This window comes from Somniosus microcephalus, chromosome 6, assembly GCF_052327205.1.
Source record: "Somniosus microcephalus isolate GS21.2 chromosome 6, FLI_Smic_1.0, whole genome shotgun sequence".
NCBI classification, from domain to species: Eukaryota; Metazoa; Chordata; class Chondrichthyes; order Squaliformes; family Somniosidae; genus Somniosus; species Somniosus microcephalus.
The window spans coordinates 101,995,096-102,009,860 of record NC_140992.1 but is presented as its reverse complement, the minus strand read 5'-3'; the positions used below and the strand labels follow the sequence as shown (position 1 = coordinate 102,009,860).

Here is a 14,765-nt window from a genome sequence, read left to right as displayed (position 1 = left end):
CAAAAAATAACTAAAAGATTGATTAAGAAAGGGAAGATAGATTATGAAAGTAAATTAGCAAAAAATATAAAAACAGACAGCAAAAGTTTCTATAGTTATATAAAAAGAAAAAGGGTGGCTAAAGTAAATGTTGGTCCCTTAGAGGATGAGACCGGGAAATTAATGGTGGGAAACATGGAGATGGTAAAAACATTGAACAATTATTTTGTATCAGTCTTTACAGTAGAGGACACTAAGAATATCCCAACACTGGACAAACAGGGGGCTCTAGGGGGGGAGGAACTAAATACGATTAAAATCACTAAGGAAGTGGTACTTGGTAAAATAATGGGACTCAAGGCGGATAAATCCCCTGGACCTGATGGCTTGCATCCTAGGGTCTTGAGGGAAGTGGCGGTAGGGATTGTGGATGCATTGGTAATAATTTTCCAAAACTCACTGGACTCAGCAAAGGTCCCGGCAGATTGGAAAACTGCTAATGTAACACCCTTATTTAAAAAGGGTAGTAGGCAGAAGGCTGGAAACTATAGACCTGTTAGCCTAACATCTGTGGTTGGTAAAATGTTAGAGTCCATTATTAAGGAGACAGTAACGGGACATTTGGATAAACATAATTTAATAGGACAAACTCAGCATGGTTTCATGAAGGGGAAGTCATGTTTGACAAATTTGCTTGAGTTTTTTGAGGATGTAACATACAGGGTGGATAAAGGAGAACCAGTGGACGTAGTGTATTTAGACTTCCAAAAGGCATTTGACAAGGTGCCACACAAAAGATTATTGCTCAAGATAAAAAATCACGGGATTGGGGGTAATATTCTGGCGTGGGTGGAGGATTGGCTCTCTAACAGAAAGCAGAGAGTTGGGATAAATGGTTCGTTCTCAGATTGGCAACCAGTAACTAGTGGTGTTCCGCAGGGGTCAGTGCTGGGTCCCCAACTCTTTACAATCTATATTAACGATTTGGAGGAGGGGACCGAGTGTAACATATCAAAGTTTGCAGATGATACAAAGATGGGACGGAAAGTAGTGAGTGAGGAGGACATAAAAAACCTGCAAAGGGACATAGACAGGCTAAGTAAGTGGGCAGAGATTTGGCAGATGGAATACAATACTGGAAAGTGTGAGGTTATGCACTTTGGCAGGAAAAATCATAGAGCAAGTTATTATCTTAATGGCAAGAAACTGGAAAGTACTGTAGTACAAAGGGATCTGGGGGTCCTGGTGCACGAAACTCAAAAAGTTAGTATGCAGGTGCAGCAAGTGATCAAGAAGGCCAATGGAATGTTGGCTTTTATTGCTAGGGGGATGGAATATAAAAACAGGGAGGTATTGCTGCAGTTGTACAAGGTATTGGTGAGACCGCACCTGAAATACTGCATACAGTTTTGGTGTGCATACTTAAGAAAAGACATACTTGCTCTCGAGTCAGTACAAAGAAGGTTCACTCGGTTAATCCCGGGGATGAGGGGGTGGTCATATGAGGAGAGGTTGAGTAGATTGGGACTCTACTCATTGGAGTTCAGAAGAATGAGAGGCGATCTTATTGAAACATATAAGATTGTGAAGGGGCTTGATCTGGTGGATGCGGTGAGGATGTTCCCAATGAAGGGTGAAACTAGAACTAGCGGGCATAATCTTAGAATAAGGGGCTGCTCTTTCAAAACTGAGATGAGGAGAAACTTCTTCACTCAGAGGGTGGTAGGTTTGTGGAATTTGCTGCCCCAGAAAGCTGTGGAAGCTACATCATTAAATAAATTTAAAACAGAAATAGATAGTTTCCTAGAAGTAAAGGGAATTAAGGGTTACGGGGAGCGGGCAGGAAATTGGACATGAGTCTAGGTTCGGAATGGTCATGGCCCTGTGGGTGGTGGAGTGGGCCCAGGGGCCGTGTAGCCTGGTTCTGCTCCTACTGTGTTCTAATTCTGTGTTAGATTTCAGGAGATGGTTTTATTCCTGTTCCTGGCTGGGGTGGAGATCGCCTTTACAGAAGGTAAGTACTGTAGAAAATATAGGGACAGAGTGATCTCCTGGAAGAATTTCGATCGCCTAGATGGGTCGGAGAGGAATTTCCCAGATTTTTTTCTCCCAAATTGGCCATTGGGTCTTTATCTGGTTTTTCGCCTCTCCCGGGAGATCACATGGGTTTGGGTGGATGCAGAGTGATAGAAGATTTGAGGTTAGGATCAGATCGGCCATGATCTTATTGGGTGGTGGAGCGGGCTCGAGGGGCCGATTGGCCTACTCCTGCTCCTATTTCTTATGTCACTGGTGAGAGAGGTTCTCCCAATGAGGTGGGACTATACAAACACTTCAAAGCTTGTCAGATACAGAAAATTTAAAACACATTAAAAATGACTTTCCCAACATTTTCTTACCTCTGCAACTCACCAGTGACCCATTGGATCCTTCACACCACTTCTGCAGCTGTCATCTATACACAAACATTACAGTCGACCCATAGCACACCACACTTACCCTGGCGGGTTTTCCCGACATCGGGAAGCCCGCAGTAGAAGTGTCAAAATTGGAAAAAGCCTCTTAACTGCCTGTTAACTACCTGGTAACAAGCAGTAAAGTGGCTATAATCCTCTTCCCGCCGCTAGGAGTCGGGTCCCTGCGCAAATCGGGGACCCGACTCCCGGGAAGATTGATTGGAGGTGGGTTCGGGACCCGCTGCCAATCCTTTTGATTTTGCCAGCAGTCCCGCCTCAAAACCCGACCCTGAGCGCCGGCAAAATCGCCTCCTTAGGGTACCAAACCCAATATAATCAGCATATTCAAGAGAGGAAAGGAGAAAATGGGTGTGGGGCTGGGTGGAATTATCTCCTGAGTAGCCCCATAACACTGTCTAAAATATGAAGGGAAATCCCATTCTAATATTTTTGTTTCTGTGATGCAATATAATGGAATATTGATATCATACTTGTTTTTTTGAAAGCAAGGGCCCAAAATGTCTCCTTTAACAAAAAAAGGAGCTAGCCTCTTCCTTTCCATAATTAATGACTCCCAACAAACTCCCATTCTCAGAAATGACACATTTCAAAGCAACGCGTTCCTGCAATTAACAGATTGTTGTCCGTGGCAACCTGGTTTCAAGTGATGTCTCACAGCTGGCAACAGGGAACAGTAGAGATTTGCTTACCTGCCTGGCTGGTCGTGACATTGATAGAGACGTACTGCTTAGGGCTGGGGCTCAGCTCAGATACACCATTCAAAGCCTCAAGGTCAAAGGTGTAATTAGTATGAGGCAGCAGATCAGTAACGAAAACTTTGGTATATGTTAATCCAAACTGACGGGGGATGAAATGGAGGCCACTCCCACAGAGGCTGCACTTCCTGGTGTCCCCCACACACTTCCTGCAGTGAACATTGTACGTAATGTCATTCCTGCCACCGCTGTCCCTGGGTGGGCTCCATTCTAGGATGATGGAGGTCTCATTTGTCGTGGATATGGGATTTTCCGGTGCTGTGGGAGGCTCTAATATCGGGAGGCGGGGGGGGGGGGAGAGAAAAGCAAATCGAATGAATAAAGCTGTAAACATAGATTCCATGTACAGACCATAAAAAACTTTATAAACAATTTCCTTTACATTTTCTCTTAGATGGTAATCTAATTCCTCACATGGAAAACAGATGATATTTTAAAATACATTTTTATTAATTTGTATCAACTGGCAAATGTCCAACGGTGTTGCTCACTGTATGTCGGAGTACATTGTTTAATAATGACTAGAGCGTTATACAATGTATTCATAGAAACATAGGAGCAGGAGTAGGTCATTTGGCCCTTCGAGCCTGCTCTGCCATTCAATGAGATCATGGCTGATCATCCAAAACCTAGCACACGGTCCCTACACTGACAGCCATGTCACCCAAGCCCTATCCCCGTAACCCCACGTATTTAATCCCCCCTAACACTAAGGGCCAATTTTTATCATGGCCAATCAACCTAACCTGCACATCTTTGGACTGTGGGAGGAAACCGGAGCACCCGGAGGAAACCCATGCAAACACGGGGAGAATGTGCAAACTCCACACAGACAGTCACCCGAGGCTGGATTTGAACCCGGGTCCCTGGCGCTGTGAGGCAACAGTGCTAACCACTATGCCACAGTGCTGCCCTAGGTATTCATTAGGTATTAGTTTTCTAATGAGTAACTGAGTTTAATATAGCCTGCTCCTTCATTTCAGTAAATAGGCATATCCTGAGATCAGTTAGAGATTAATTACTGTTGGTGAGGGAAGATTGCAGATTGTCGAGCGCTTGTGAATTCCTAGGTCTGGCCCTTTTTTTCCTTCCTCTTTTGTTTCATACTTTTGATACTTGAAGTGCGACTTCTAAAATGTTACTGACGTACGCTAGGTTACTAGGCTTGTAGTCCAACACCAGCAGAACTCCCGTGCCTGTGCTCATGGTAAGATAGAAAATGCTTCATCTCGAAAAGGACTATTATAATAACAACAACTTGTATTTACCTAGCGCCTTTAATGTAGTAAAACATCCCAAGGCGCGTCACAGGAGTATTAGAAGAAAAAAAATGCACAGCGTACTTTTCTGCTGCTAAAGTATAGGTGTGGGTATCTTTCCGGCTATAATGTGCAATCGCTTTGCATTCTTAAAATCAGGGCTCAAGTCAGTTATAGGTCAGAATGGCTTTCTTTTTTGTATGTGTAATTGCTAATATCTGTTAAGAGTTACAAATATTCTGATTCCTCTTTGAGTTATTTTTTGTTGGTAGGGTTGTTTCTCAGTTGATTGGTTTTTGTTCTTTGTTAAATACATTTGTTGAAGTGTGACACCAGAAATAAGTTTGCATACAGACAGATGTGACAGATATACGGGCCTGGAAAATCGATGGCACTACACCCATTGTTCAGGCATTAAACGGAGCCTAAGCCTCCAATATGGCAGGAAAGAAGTGCACCAGCTGGAAGTGTAGGCAAAATATAGGAGTGCAAGAACAGGCATTAGACACTTTGCTGATGCAAATAAGGGCCCAAAAGCCTGTTTGAAGCCCCGTCTGCAATACTGGTTTGCCCTGAGGCAGCCAGTGCTGGCTACATTCAGGAAAACCAGGTCTACAATGTGGCCTAACAGGCAGTCTGTAAATGAACCGCCACAGGCCGCCACCAAAAAAGTAGGTTTGTTAAAATTACTTTGGTAAATGTGAAGTTGGGAAGAGCAGGAGTGCTCCTCCCAACCCCACATTAAAACCACAGGCTGCTGGTGGTTACCATTCACCTCCACCCAACCCTCCGCAATTCTGATAGTGACCTTGAAGTCTCCCAATCGTGACCTCGAGCCTCCGAGTGCTGCTACCAACCTCCCCAATCCCGGCCACCGCTACCGACCCTCCTGATTGCCCCCCTCTACCAATCGCTGCCCACCCTCTCAGTCTTAATATGTTTAATATGCTCATACTGCATTCTTCTATGTTCTGTTTTTAGCCAGACATTAACCTATTTAAAATAAATGGGTTAACAGCTGCCTTAAAAATAGCACGCTGGGGTTTTGGAGTGTGACTGCATTAAGCATCGTTACTTTATCCTTGCTGGTCCACATATGTACACCTTCTCGCATCTCTCAAATATCCCAAAGCATTTCACGTGGAGAGAATTACATTTTACAGTTAGTGATACTTTGGCATTTGCAGCTGTCATTTTGCACACGAGAAACGGCACTGAAAAAAATGGCAGTTCATTTGTTTTTGGTGGTGTCGGTTAAGAAAGGAATGGTGGCCGAGACACCAGGAGAAGTCCCTGCTCTAATGCACCAACACTTCAGTGCATTACTGAGGCTCTGCTGAACTGTCCAACGTGCAGTTTTTCAGATGGTAGGTTAAAGTGAGGCCCAGTCTGTCCTCCTAAGTGGATATAAAAGAGTCATTGGCACTACTCAAAGAAGAACAGGGGAGTACTCCCGGCTCCTGGCCAACATTTCTCCCCCAAACAGATGATCTGCTAACTTTATCTCATTTGGTTTGTGGGATCTTGCTGTGCACAAATTGGCTGCTGCTGCCTCTCCCTACATTACAACTGTGACTACACTTCAGAAGTAGTTTGTTGGCTGTGAATTGCTTTGGGTATGTCCTGAGGTGGTGAAAGGTGCCCAATAAATGCAAGTTCTTTCTTTACTCGAGACACTCTCGTGGCAAAGGATGACGCACACAGAATCCGCAATGTGATTCAATAGGGCCACAACTCAATGAAGCCCTAGCAAGCTTTGAGCAAAGAATGTTAACCTATATTAACACACTGTTACAGCAACAACAATTTATATTTGTGGAGCGCCTTTAACGTAGTAAAACTTTCGCAGGTGCTTGAGAGGTATGTAAGCGGACAAAAAAATTGATACCGAGCCAAAGAAGGAGACATTAGGGCAGGTGACCAAAAGCTAGGTCAAAGAGCTAGATTTTAAGCAGCGTCTTAAGGGAGGAGCAAGAGTCGGAGAGCTATAGGAAGGCAATTCCAGAGCTTAGGGCCTAGGCGGCTGAAGGCACGGCCCCAATGACGGGACTTTATTCATAAAACGAGGAAGATGTGGCCCTTTATGCATATTCAGATAGTCTAAACCCTCTTGTGGATTCTTGGTTGGTATTTTTAGCGAATGCGGTTGGTGTCCAGTTGTTCCAGTGCCACCTGTATTTTCAGGCATTCAGGCACTCTGCTCAGGATGAAGATGTTTTACTGGGAAACACAAGGGAATGCTAGCACAACCATAAATCTGCTGGATTGCTGCAGGAATGCAAAGGAAAGATGGTGCACACAGTACGTGTGGAAAAACTAGCAACTTGCAAATCCGGTGGTGAAATAAACTCAGAATTACAGCTCTTATTGAAGCTTTTTATTTCTCACAGAGTGAACTTTTTTTAGAATTTGTGTTTTTGAAAAAAAAATCACATTCCTGAGCATCTGTCCTTTGTATTCCTAGTCAATCAATACAATTAAACACATGAGCCCACTAAAATAGTTCAGAAAAGTACATAATAAATGCAACAAATCAGTGAAAAATAAACGACAGCTGGAATGAAGTCTGTTACATCACTGCGAATACCATTGGTCTGCTCTCAGAAAAGATTCCTACCAGCACAGGGTTCACTCATTCTATATCCACGAGCTTTTTAATATTCATTAGGAGTTAAAGAGAATGTGTCAATTTCATAAATCTGTTCCCTCTTTAGAATATAACCTCTTACTACATAATTTAGTGAGAGTTGGCACAGTCAGGCAAGCTGTCTGTCTGGAGTTCGGCAACAACTTTTTCTTTCCTTTTCTCTCGGTGCCTGTTCCATCGTTCTAGTTTAAAGGGACATTGCTATCCAAAAAAATGAAAGAGGTTGCATTTATATAACGTATTTCACGACCTCAGACCATCCCAAAACGCTTTACAGCCAATGAAGTACTTTTGAAGGGTAGTCACTGTTGTAATGTAGGAAACGCGGCAACCAATTTGCACACAGCAAGGTCTCGCAAAGAGCAATGAGATAATGACCAGATAATTTGTTTTAGTGATGTTGACGGAGGGATAAATATTGCCCAAGACACCGAGGATAACTCCCCTGCTCTTCTTCGAAGTAGTGCCATGGGATCTTTTACCTCCACCTGAGAGAGCAGACGGGGCCTCGGTTTAACGTTTCATCCAAAAGACGGCACCTTCAACAGTGCAGCACTCCCTCAGCACTGCACTGGAGAGTCAGCCTAGATTATGTGCTCAAGTCTCTGGAGTGAGGCTTAAGCCGTTAAAAAGAGGGAGTAGCTGAGCAATCGATCATAAGGTAGAGAAAGAGCATTTGACGCACCTTTGCTCATGTATTCAGAAGAAACCTACAGTCTTCGTATCACAATATCCAACTGTTTTAAATGATTCCCGTTTTTTGTTTACACTACTCTACTCAGAAGTTCATTCAATATGTTGATCATTGTATGAAGAATTTCTTGACAGTCATAAATTTGTCTTTCATAAGTTTGAACCTGAGCGCCTTGACCTACAGTTATGGTTTGATTTGAAGTGGTTTTCCACATTTGCCTTTTCTACACCATTCACTGGCCTAGAAATTCGGTTTTGGCGCAGCGAGGGCTTTAGCGCCGGAAGTTAGTGCCGGCGCTAAGTCCCCCTGCGCGCGCCAAAAATTCAGTAGCGCCGCGCCCAAACGGCTGCCGGCGCTACTGAGGGGTCTCATCGCCTCAAAACTGGCGCCACGCGCCGCATTGCGGCGCTATTCCGGCGCTGCGGCGCCCGCTGCGGTGCGGCAGGCTCGGGAAGTGCAGGCCTCCTCCTTCCGTTAAGGAGGAGCTGCCTGCACCCGGCCGCGGCCCGCGATAATCTTTTTAAAAATGAGCCCGGCACCTCGGACAAGTGCCGGGCTTGCTTCTGTTCCGGGGGGGGGCGGGGGGAAGTCCGGGGAGGGAGCTGCGGCCAGGCGGCCGGCGGGAAAGCGGCCGGCCGCCGCGGGGCCTTTAATGCGCCGGCGCAAAGTTCTGTAAGGCACCTCTGCCAGAACGTTGCTTGCGGCTGCCACGGGCGAGGCGGCCGCAACTCAATTTCCGAGTTCGGGCGGGTTACCATGGCAACCGGGACGCTGCGCACACCGATGACGTCATCGGTGCCGGCGCAGCGCTACCGGCCTAACGCCGATTTAGGGCCCCTGTCAATTTCTAAACTGGCCATAACTTCGGCGCTAGGCCCTCTAGCGCCTCAAAAGCGGCGCTAAGGCCAGTGAATTTCTAGGCCACTATCTTTTGCTAGCCTGAAAAGCCCAAGCTTTTCCAGTATTAACTCAATCCTCAGATGCTAGGGATCAGTCCAGTGACTCTCATAACAGCTAGACATCGGAGGAACCATGCTCTCCAAGATGGCTGTCAGCTGAGAGACTGTGCAGATCCTTTCAGATAATTACTTTGGTCTCTTTAAATACAGCCTGCCTAAAAGGATGATGATAAGACTCTCGCAATGCTACCACACCAGATGTTATCAAGTTATCTATGCTTATATTGTAAGCAAAATTTATGATTTGAAAGCCAAAAAATATTGTTGTCAGTCACTCCCTTTAACAAACTTCAAATGGAGTACATGACTAAGAACCAAGTCAATGAGCATTTAGAATTGCCTTCCGTGTGCTTTTGGTCACCAGGGTATAATATTAAAACCAGATGATGAAGCCTTGGCAGCTATAGCATCAATAGACCCCTAACTGGCTGATCAGAGTTCAAATTCCAATCTAGACTATAACCACATTTATATTGTACAGAAGTGATTGTTTGCCTTGGCTACCAGAACTCTGTAAGCCACCTTATTTATATTGGATAGCAGCCAAACATCCATTTGTTGCACAGAGATTGAGTTTTTGCAAACTCTGTTCGTGCTGCTTGTGGAGTGTCTGAAAGATTGGCTGTTTCCGATCCACCATCACGAACAGTGCAAATGGGGGCTGGAAACACTTGTCAAATATGGAATATGTGAATGTTCTAGAAATCGCAGTCTAAATAGAAGAGTAGGTTCGAATAGTCTTGGCTTTGGCTTTAACAGCCGTCATGATGTATTACAAGTAGCTACGAGATCAGTCGTATCTTTATTGAGCCTAACTTTCAACCCTAGCCAATAGAAACAGTGGTCTGTTATTGGACACGACTGTGCCAAGTAGGAATTAATACCGTATAAAAACATTGTAATTTTTCTGAAGGCATGCAATTCATATCAAACGTATAGCTGACTAGAAGGTTCTGCGGATTATCAATTGGATCTGCAATGAGCCTCCAATCATTGAGGAAGAACAAAGAGCCTAGAAGGATTTATTACAGAGATACAGATGTCCTACTATTCCTTCAGAGGACTTCACCAGTGCCATCAGAAGCACCAAAGTAAAATGATTCAGAGGCCAAGACTCCAATGAATGAGCTAAGAAATCTAAATCCCTCCAGGAGTAGGCAGTCAACAAAGCTGATTAGATATCTGCTGTAACCTCTGCTGTGTGCGGTGTATTTGCAGAGAAAATACTGGCAGTACAGCGGCACAACAACAGAAGATTTCTGGGCCAAAGCGAAGATAAACTCTCACTAACTTAAGAATAGAACAAAATGGTCTCAAAGGCCGTTGGCTTTTCCTTGGCTCCAGGCACTGTGGGGAGGGGATCCTGTAGCTTCATACCATTCTCTTGGCAGACATTCTAATCCCCTCCGCTCTCCCTTGTGCCTGGGTAATTATAGTATTTTTGAGGATTTTCCACATGAAGATTTGCAACAAAAAAATGGCTTAAGAGGAGAAATCCAGGAGATAATCATTCATCCTAAAACCAGTCCGATACTGGAGGAGTGACCTCACAACTAGGTTTTACACATGGCATGATTTGATTTTAACCCCTTCTTTCAGTGGCTTCATCAAAAAGATTGGCCTTCTGCTGCATTAAATACATACATGGAAGGAGGAGGGTACCAGAACAAGGCAGTCACAATGCTTTGTTCACAACTTGGGGACTGTGGTTGAGATGGGTTACAAGAGCACTTTTAAAGACACACAGGTACAAGCTTGGCTCAGGGCTAGTACTCTTGCCTCTTGAGTCAGAAGATTGTGGATTCAAGCCCCACTCCTGGACTTGAGCACACATTCTATGATTACACTTCAGTGCAGTTCTGAGGGAGTGCTGCATTGTCGGAGGATGAGATTTTAAACTGAGGCCCAACCTGCCCGTTAATAAACTTAAATCTTAAAAACAAATAAAAGCAGGGAGTTCTCCCGGTGTTCTGGCCAACATTCTTTATTTTTAATTGTTTGTGGGTTGTGGGCATCGCTGGCAAGGCCAGCATTTATTGCCCATCCCTAATTACCCTTGAGAAGGTGGTGGTGAGCCGCCTTCTTGAACCGCTGCAGTCCGTGTGGTGAAGGTACTCCCACAGTGCTGTTAGGTAGGGAGTCCCAGGATTTTGACCCAGCGACGATGAAGGAATGGTGATATACTTCCAAGACAGGATGGTGTGTGAGTTGGAGGAGAACTTGGAGGTGATGGTGTTCCCATGCACCTGCTGCCCTTGTCCTTCTAGCTGGTAGAGGTCATGGGTTGGGAGGTGCTGCCGAAGAAGCCTTGGCGAGTTGCTGCAGTGCATCTTATAGGTGGTACACACTGCAGCCACGGTGCGCCGGTGGTGGAGGGAGTGAATGTTTAAGGTGGTGGATGGGGTGCCAATCAAGCGGGCTGCTTTGTCCTGGATGGTGTCGAGCGTCTTGAGTCTTGTTGAAGCTGCACTGATCCAGGCAAGTGGACAGTATTCCATCACACTCCTTACTTTTGTCTTGTAGATGGTGGAAAGACTTTGGGGAGTCAGGAGGTGAGACACTCGCTGCAGAATACCTAGCCTCTGACCTCACTTAACCACACCACAAAAACAAATTAACTGGTCGTTTATCTCATTACTATTTGTGGGACCTTGCTGTGCTCACACTGGTTGCCACATTTGTTTTACATGTAACTTGCCACAGTCCACCACGGACAGTCCAAAAGCCAAGTCTAAACCCATAGGTGTGTCCTCCTCCGCTTTGTGATCTGCCCTATCTCCTCGCACTGATTGATATAGTTCATTTACATAAAAGCAAGTCTACTTCAAAACTGCTGGCCCTCTCTAAGGGTAATTTTAAGCCTCAGTTGTAAAGATGAGGATTTTCCTATCATCATAACATGTTCAACATATTGATTGTGGCAAGTTACATGTAAAAGGCAAAGGTTCCCTCCCATGGTAGAAAGCTTTCTGTACACAGTCTATACTGTTAAGCTGCTTTTACATTAGAGAACTGTAGCTAATTACTAAGACAAGGAAAAAGGCCTGGATATTAACAGGGGCGGGTTACGTAGGCAGGAGGGGCGGAGTTTCAGCGTGCGTCTTTTGGCCCTGACAGGTTCCCCACCCTGATTGACAGGCTTGATTTCCAGTCGGGCTGGGAGTAATCCGGAGGAGGCTGCAGGACCAGGTAGGTCCGATCCCCGATCCCGAGGGGGAGGTGTCTGATCCTGGGGGGGTCCAATCCCACACACTGGGGGCCTTTGTATGGGGGGTAATAGGGGGAGCTTTGGGGGGGGCGGGGGCGGGGGGAAGCACTTCTGCTCTTCCTAGGCCACAAGTAGTGCTGCGAAGGCACTTACCTCCTCCTGAAGCTGTCCTCGCCTCACTTCAGCTGTCAGGTTTCCCGAGGCCTGGGGTACCCAGCCGGCCAATGTAAAACCTGCAAAGCAGGGTAAATCGGAGTCTGCCAGCCTCATTAAAATATTAAATTGCCAACCGGCCTCCTGGGAGCAGGTTGGGTGTATGCCCCTTGTCCCGCCTCCGTAAAACCCAGAAGTGGACGGCTTGGGGTTGGGATTGGGGTTCAGATTTTTTAAATTTTCACCCCCCCACCTGTTCCCAACCCACCTGCTTTTGCGTGCTAAAATTCCCCCCAAAGAGCTGACTCCAAACTGGTAGCAATCACAAGTACGAAATCCAAGCTCAGGGGGCAAAAGTAACACAGATTTAAACACCTAAAAAGAGATGGAACTGTGTTTATTTTGAAGATCTTAACATAACAAAAAATGCCAGAAATACACAGCAGTTCAGTCAGTATCTGAAAAGAGCAGTGACTGATTAACAGTTTGGGTCCATTCCTTGTCCGAACATCTGAAACGCCTTTCGTCTTTGCAGCATTTTCTGTTTTTATTTCTGGTTACCAGCATTTGCAGTGTTATTTTCTCTTCAACTAGGGTCAGGAGTTGGCCATATGGCCCCTCGAGCCTGTTCCGCCAATCAATAGGATCATGGCTGATCTTCTGCCTCAACTCCACTTTCCCGCCTGATCCACATATCCCTTGATTCCTTTAGAGTCCAAAAATCTATCGATCTCAGCCTAGAATATACTCAATGACTGAGCATCCGCAGCTCTCTGGGGTCGAGAATTCCAAAGATTCATAACCCTCTGCTAAAAGAGCTAATGAGTTAAATGTTAACTGCTTGAACGTCCAAACATATATACAGATAGCAAGTGGCAAGATGGCACTGGTGCGAAAAACTACAGTGCCATATGGAGTCTGCCTTTTTGAGACCAAAAAAAAATCTAAAACTCTTCCCAAAGGCTGGAGTACTTTTGTAAAACTAGGTCAAAACAGAAAGGCAGATATTTTGAAAACACACACATATACGGTCTTCCATTCTGTGCTTTCGACTTTCCTTCCTCCCACCGCCTCCCCCCCCCTTCGTTATTCAAGAGTTTCTTTCAGCCAAATAAACCGGAATACTTTACGAACTGTGATTTCCTCAGCTCATTAAATGAAGATTATGTTGCTCATTTTGATTAATCCGCTCCTTACAGTTACGCATGCCCGGGCTCTCTGATTAATTTGCCCATCAGTCGACTGTATTAGTGGCGCGGTACAATTCACTAACACCACTGGTGCATACATGCTTCTTTTAAAGAAAAAGACAAACAGATAATGAAAGACTCACTATAAAGCTGCTGGTTTATCACCATCATATGCCATAAATAAATATTTCAGATGTAAATAGTTCTCTGTTAACATAATTTAATTAAATGAAAGAAAATTAGTAGAAATTTGTGATTATATTCAGATATAGTTTATGAATTTTTAAAAACTTTGAGTACACGCAAAATCTTAAGTTTTCATGAATTTCATTTCAACTCTGATGGAATTAGATTTTTTTAATTAAATTTTATTTTTCTATGCCTTTTTTTAGCTGTTCTTAAATCATCTGTAACTAGCCCTATATGAATGAATAGGGATTGTTATATACAGAGTTACCGCTAACAGCTTGGCGTCAGTGCTGTACATGGGGCAGCTCGCCAGGCTCTGGCAGTACCTTGAGAGGTGGCTTATAGTGATGCCTCCAAATGCGGCGGTACCACAGGTGGCTAATGCCAAAGGGCATTTTATTTGGGCCAGGCAGACCAAACGTGCAGTCCACCCAGAGAGGCCAGTGAAGTGGTTTCCCAGTCACTGGGTTGTACAGACCTGCTTCAGCAAATGACCAACGACCGATAGCCAGAAATATAAGGTGTACTTAGTAGCTTTCGAGCAACTACGTAACGCAAGCTTGTGCACACATCATTGTTTGCCTGCTGCTGAAACCCTCGACACGTTCTACCCTCCGTAAACTTAAGGTCATCCAAAACTCTGCTGCCCATGTCCTAACTCCTGGTTAAGCAATGCCTTGATTTTAAAATTTTCATCCTTGTTTTCAAATCCTTCCGTGGCCTCACTTCTCCTTATCTCTGTAATCTCCTCCAGCCCCACAATCCTCAGAGATATTTGCGCTCCTCCAATTCTGGCCTCTTGGGCATTCCTGATTTTAATCACTCCACCACTGGTGGCCATGCCTTCAGCTGCCAAAGCCCTAAGCTCTGGAATTCACTCCATAAACTTATCCGCCTCTCTACTTCTCTTTCCTCCTCTAAGACGCTCCTTAAAACCTACCTCATCATCTGCCTTAATATTTCTTTTTGTGGCTCGGTGTCAAATTTTGTTTGATAACGCTCCTGTGAAATGCCTTGGGATGTTTTATACATAAAAAAAAAGATACAATGTAAATACAAGTTGTTGTTGCTGCTGCTTTTTGCTGTGAATTCCTCGCAGTGAGGTGGATATGGCATAAGAGTTACAGCTATACAGCTAGAGAGCCAGTGTGGAAAAGAGCCGGAAAGCTAATCTGTGGCATCAAAGGAGTGAGTTTTGTGGATTGGAGAAACTGGGGCTTGTTAACCTTGAAGGAAAAGACTGTGAGATCATCTT

General features: G+C 44.8%; 1 protein-coding gene across 1 annotated transcript in view; it reads right to left on the bottom strand.

Moving 5' to 3' along the window:
• The window catches only part of LOC147115965 (ephrin type-A receptor 3-like), a 441,173-nt gene that overhangs the window by 150,174 nt on the left and 276,234 nt on the right, over positions 1–14,765 (bottom strand). Inside the window, exon 5 of the mRNA XM_085990636.1 lies at positions 3,146–3,481. Coding sequence (XP_085846762.1) covers positions 3,146–3,481 — 336 coding nt within the window. The remainder of the gene's footprint in view (positions 1–3,145; positions 3,482–14,765) is intronic.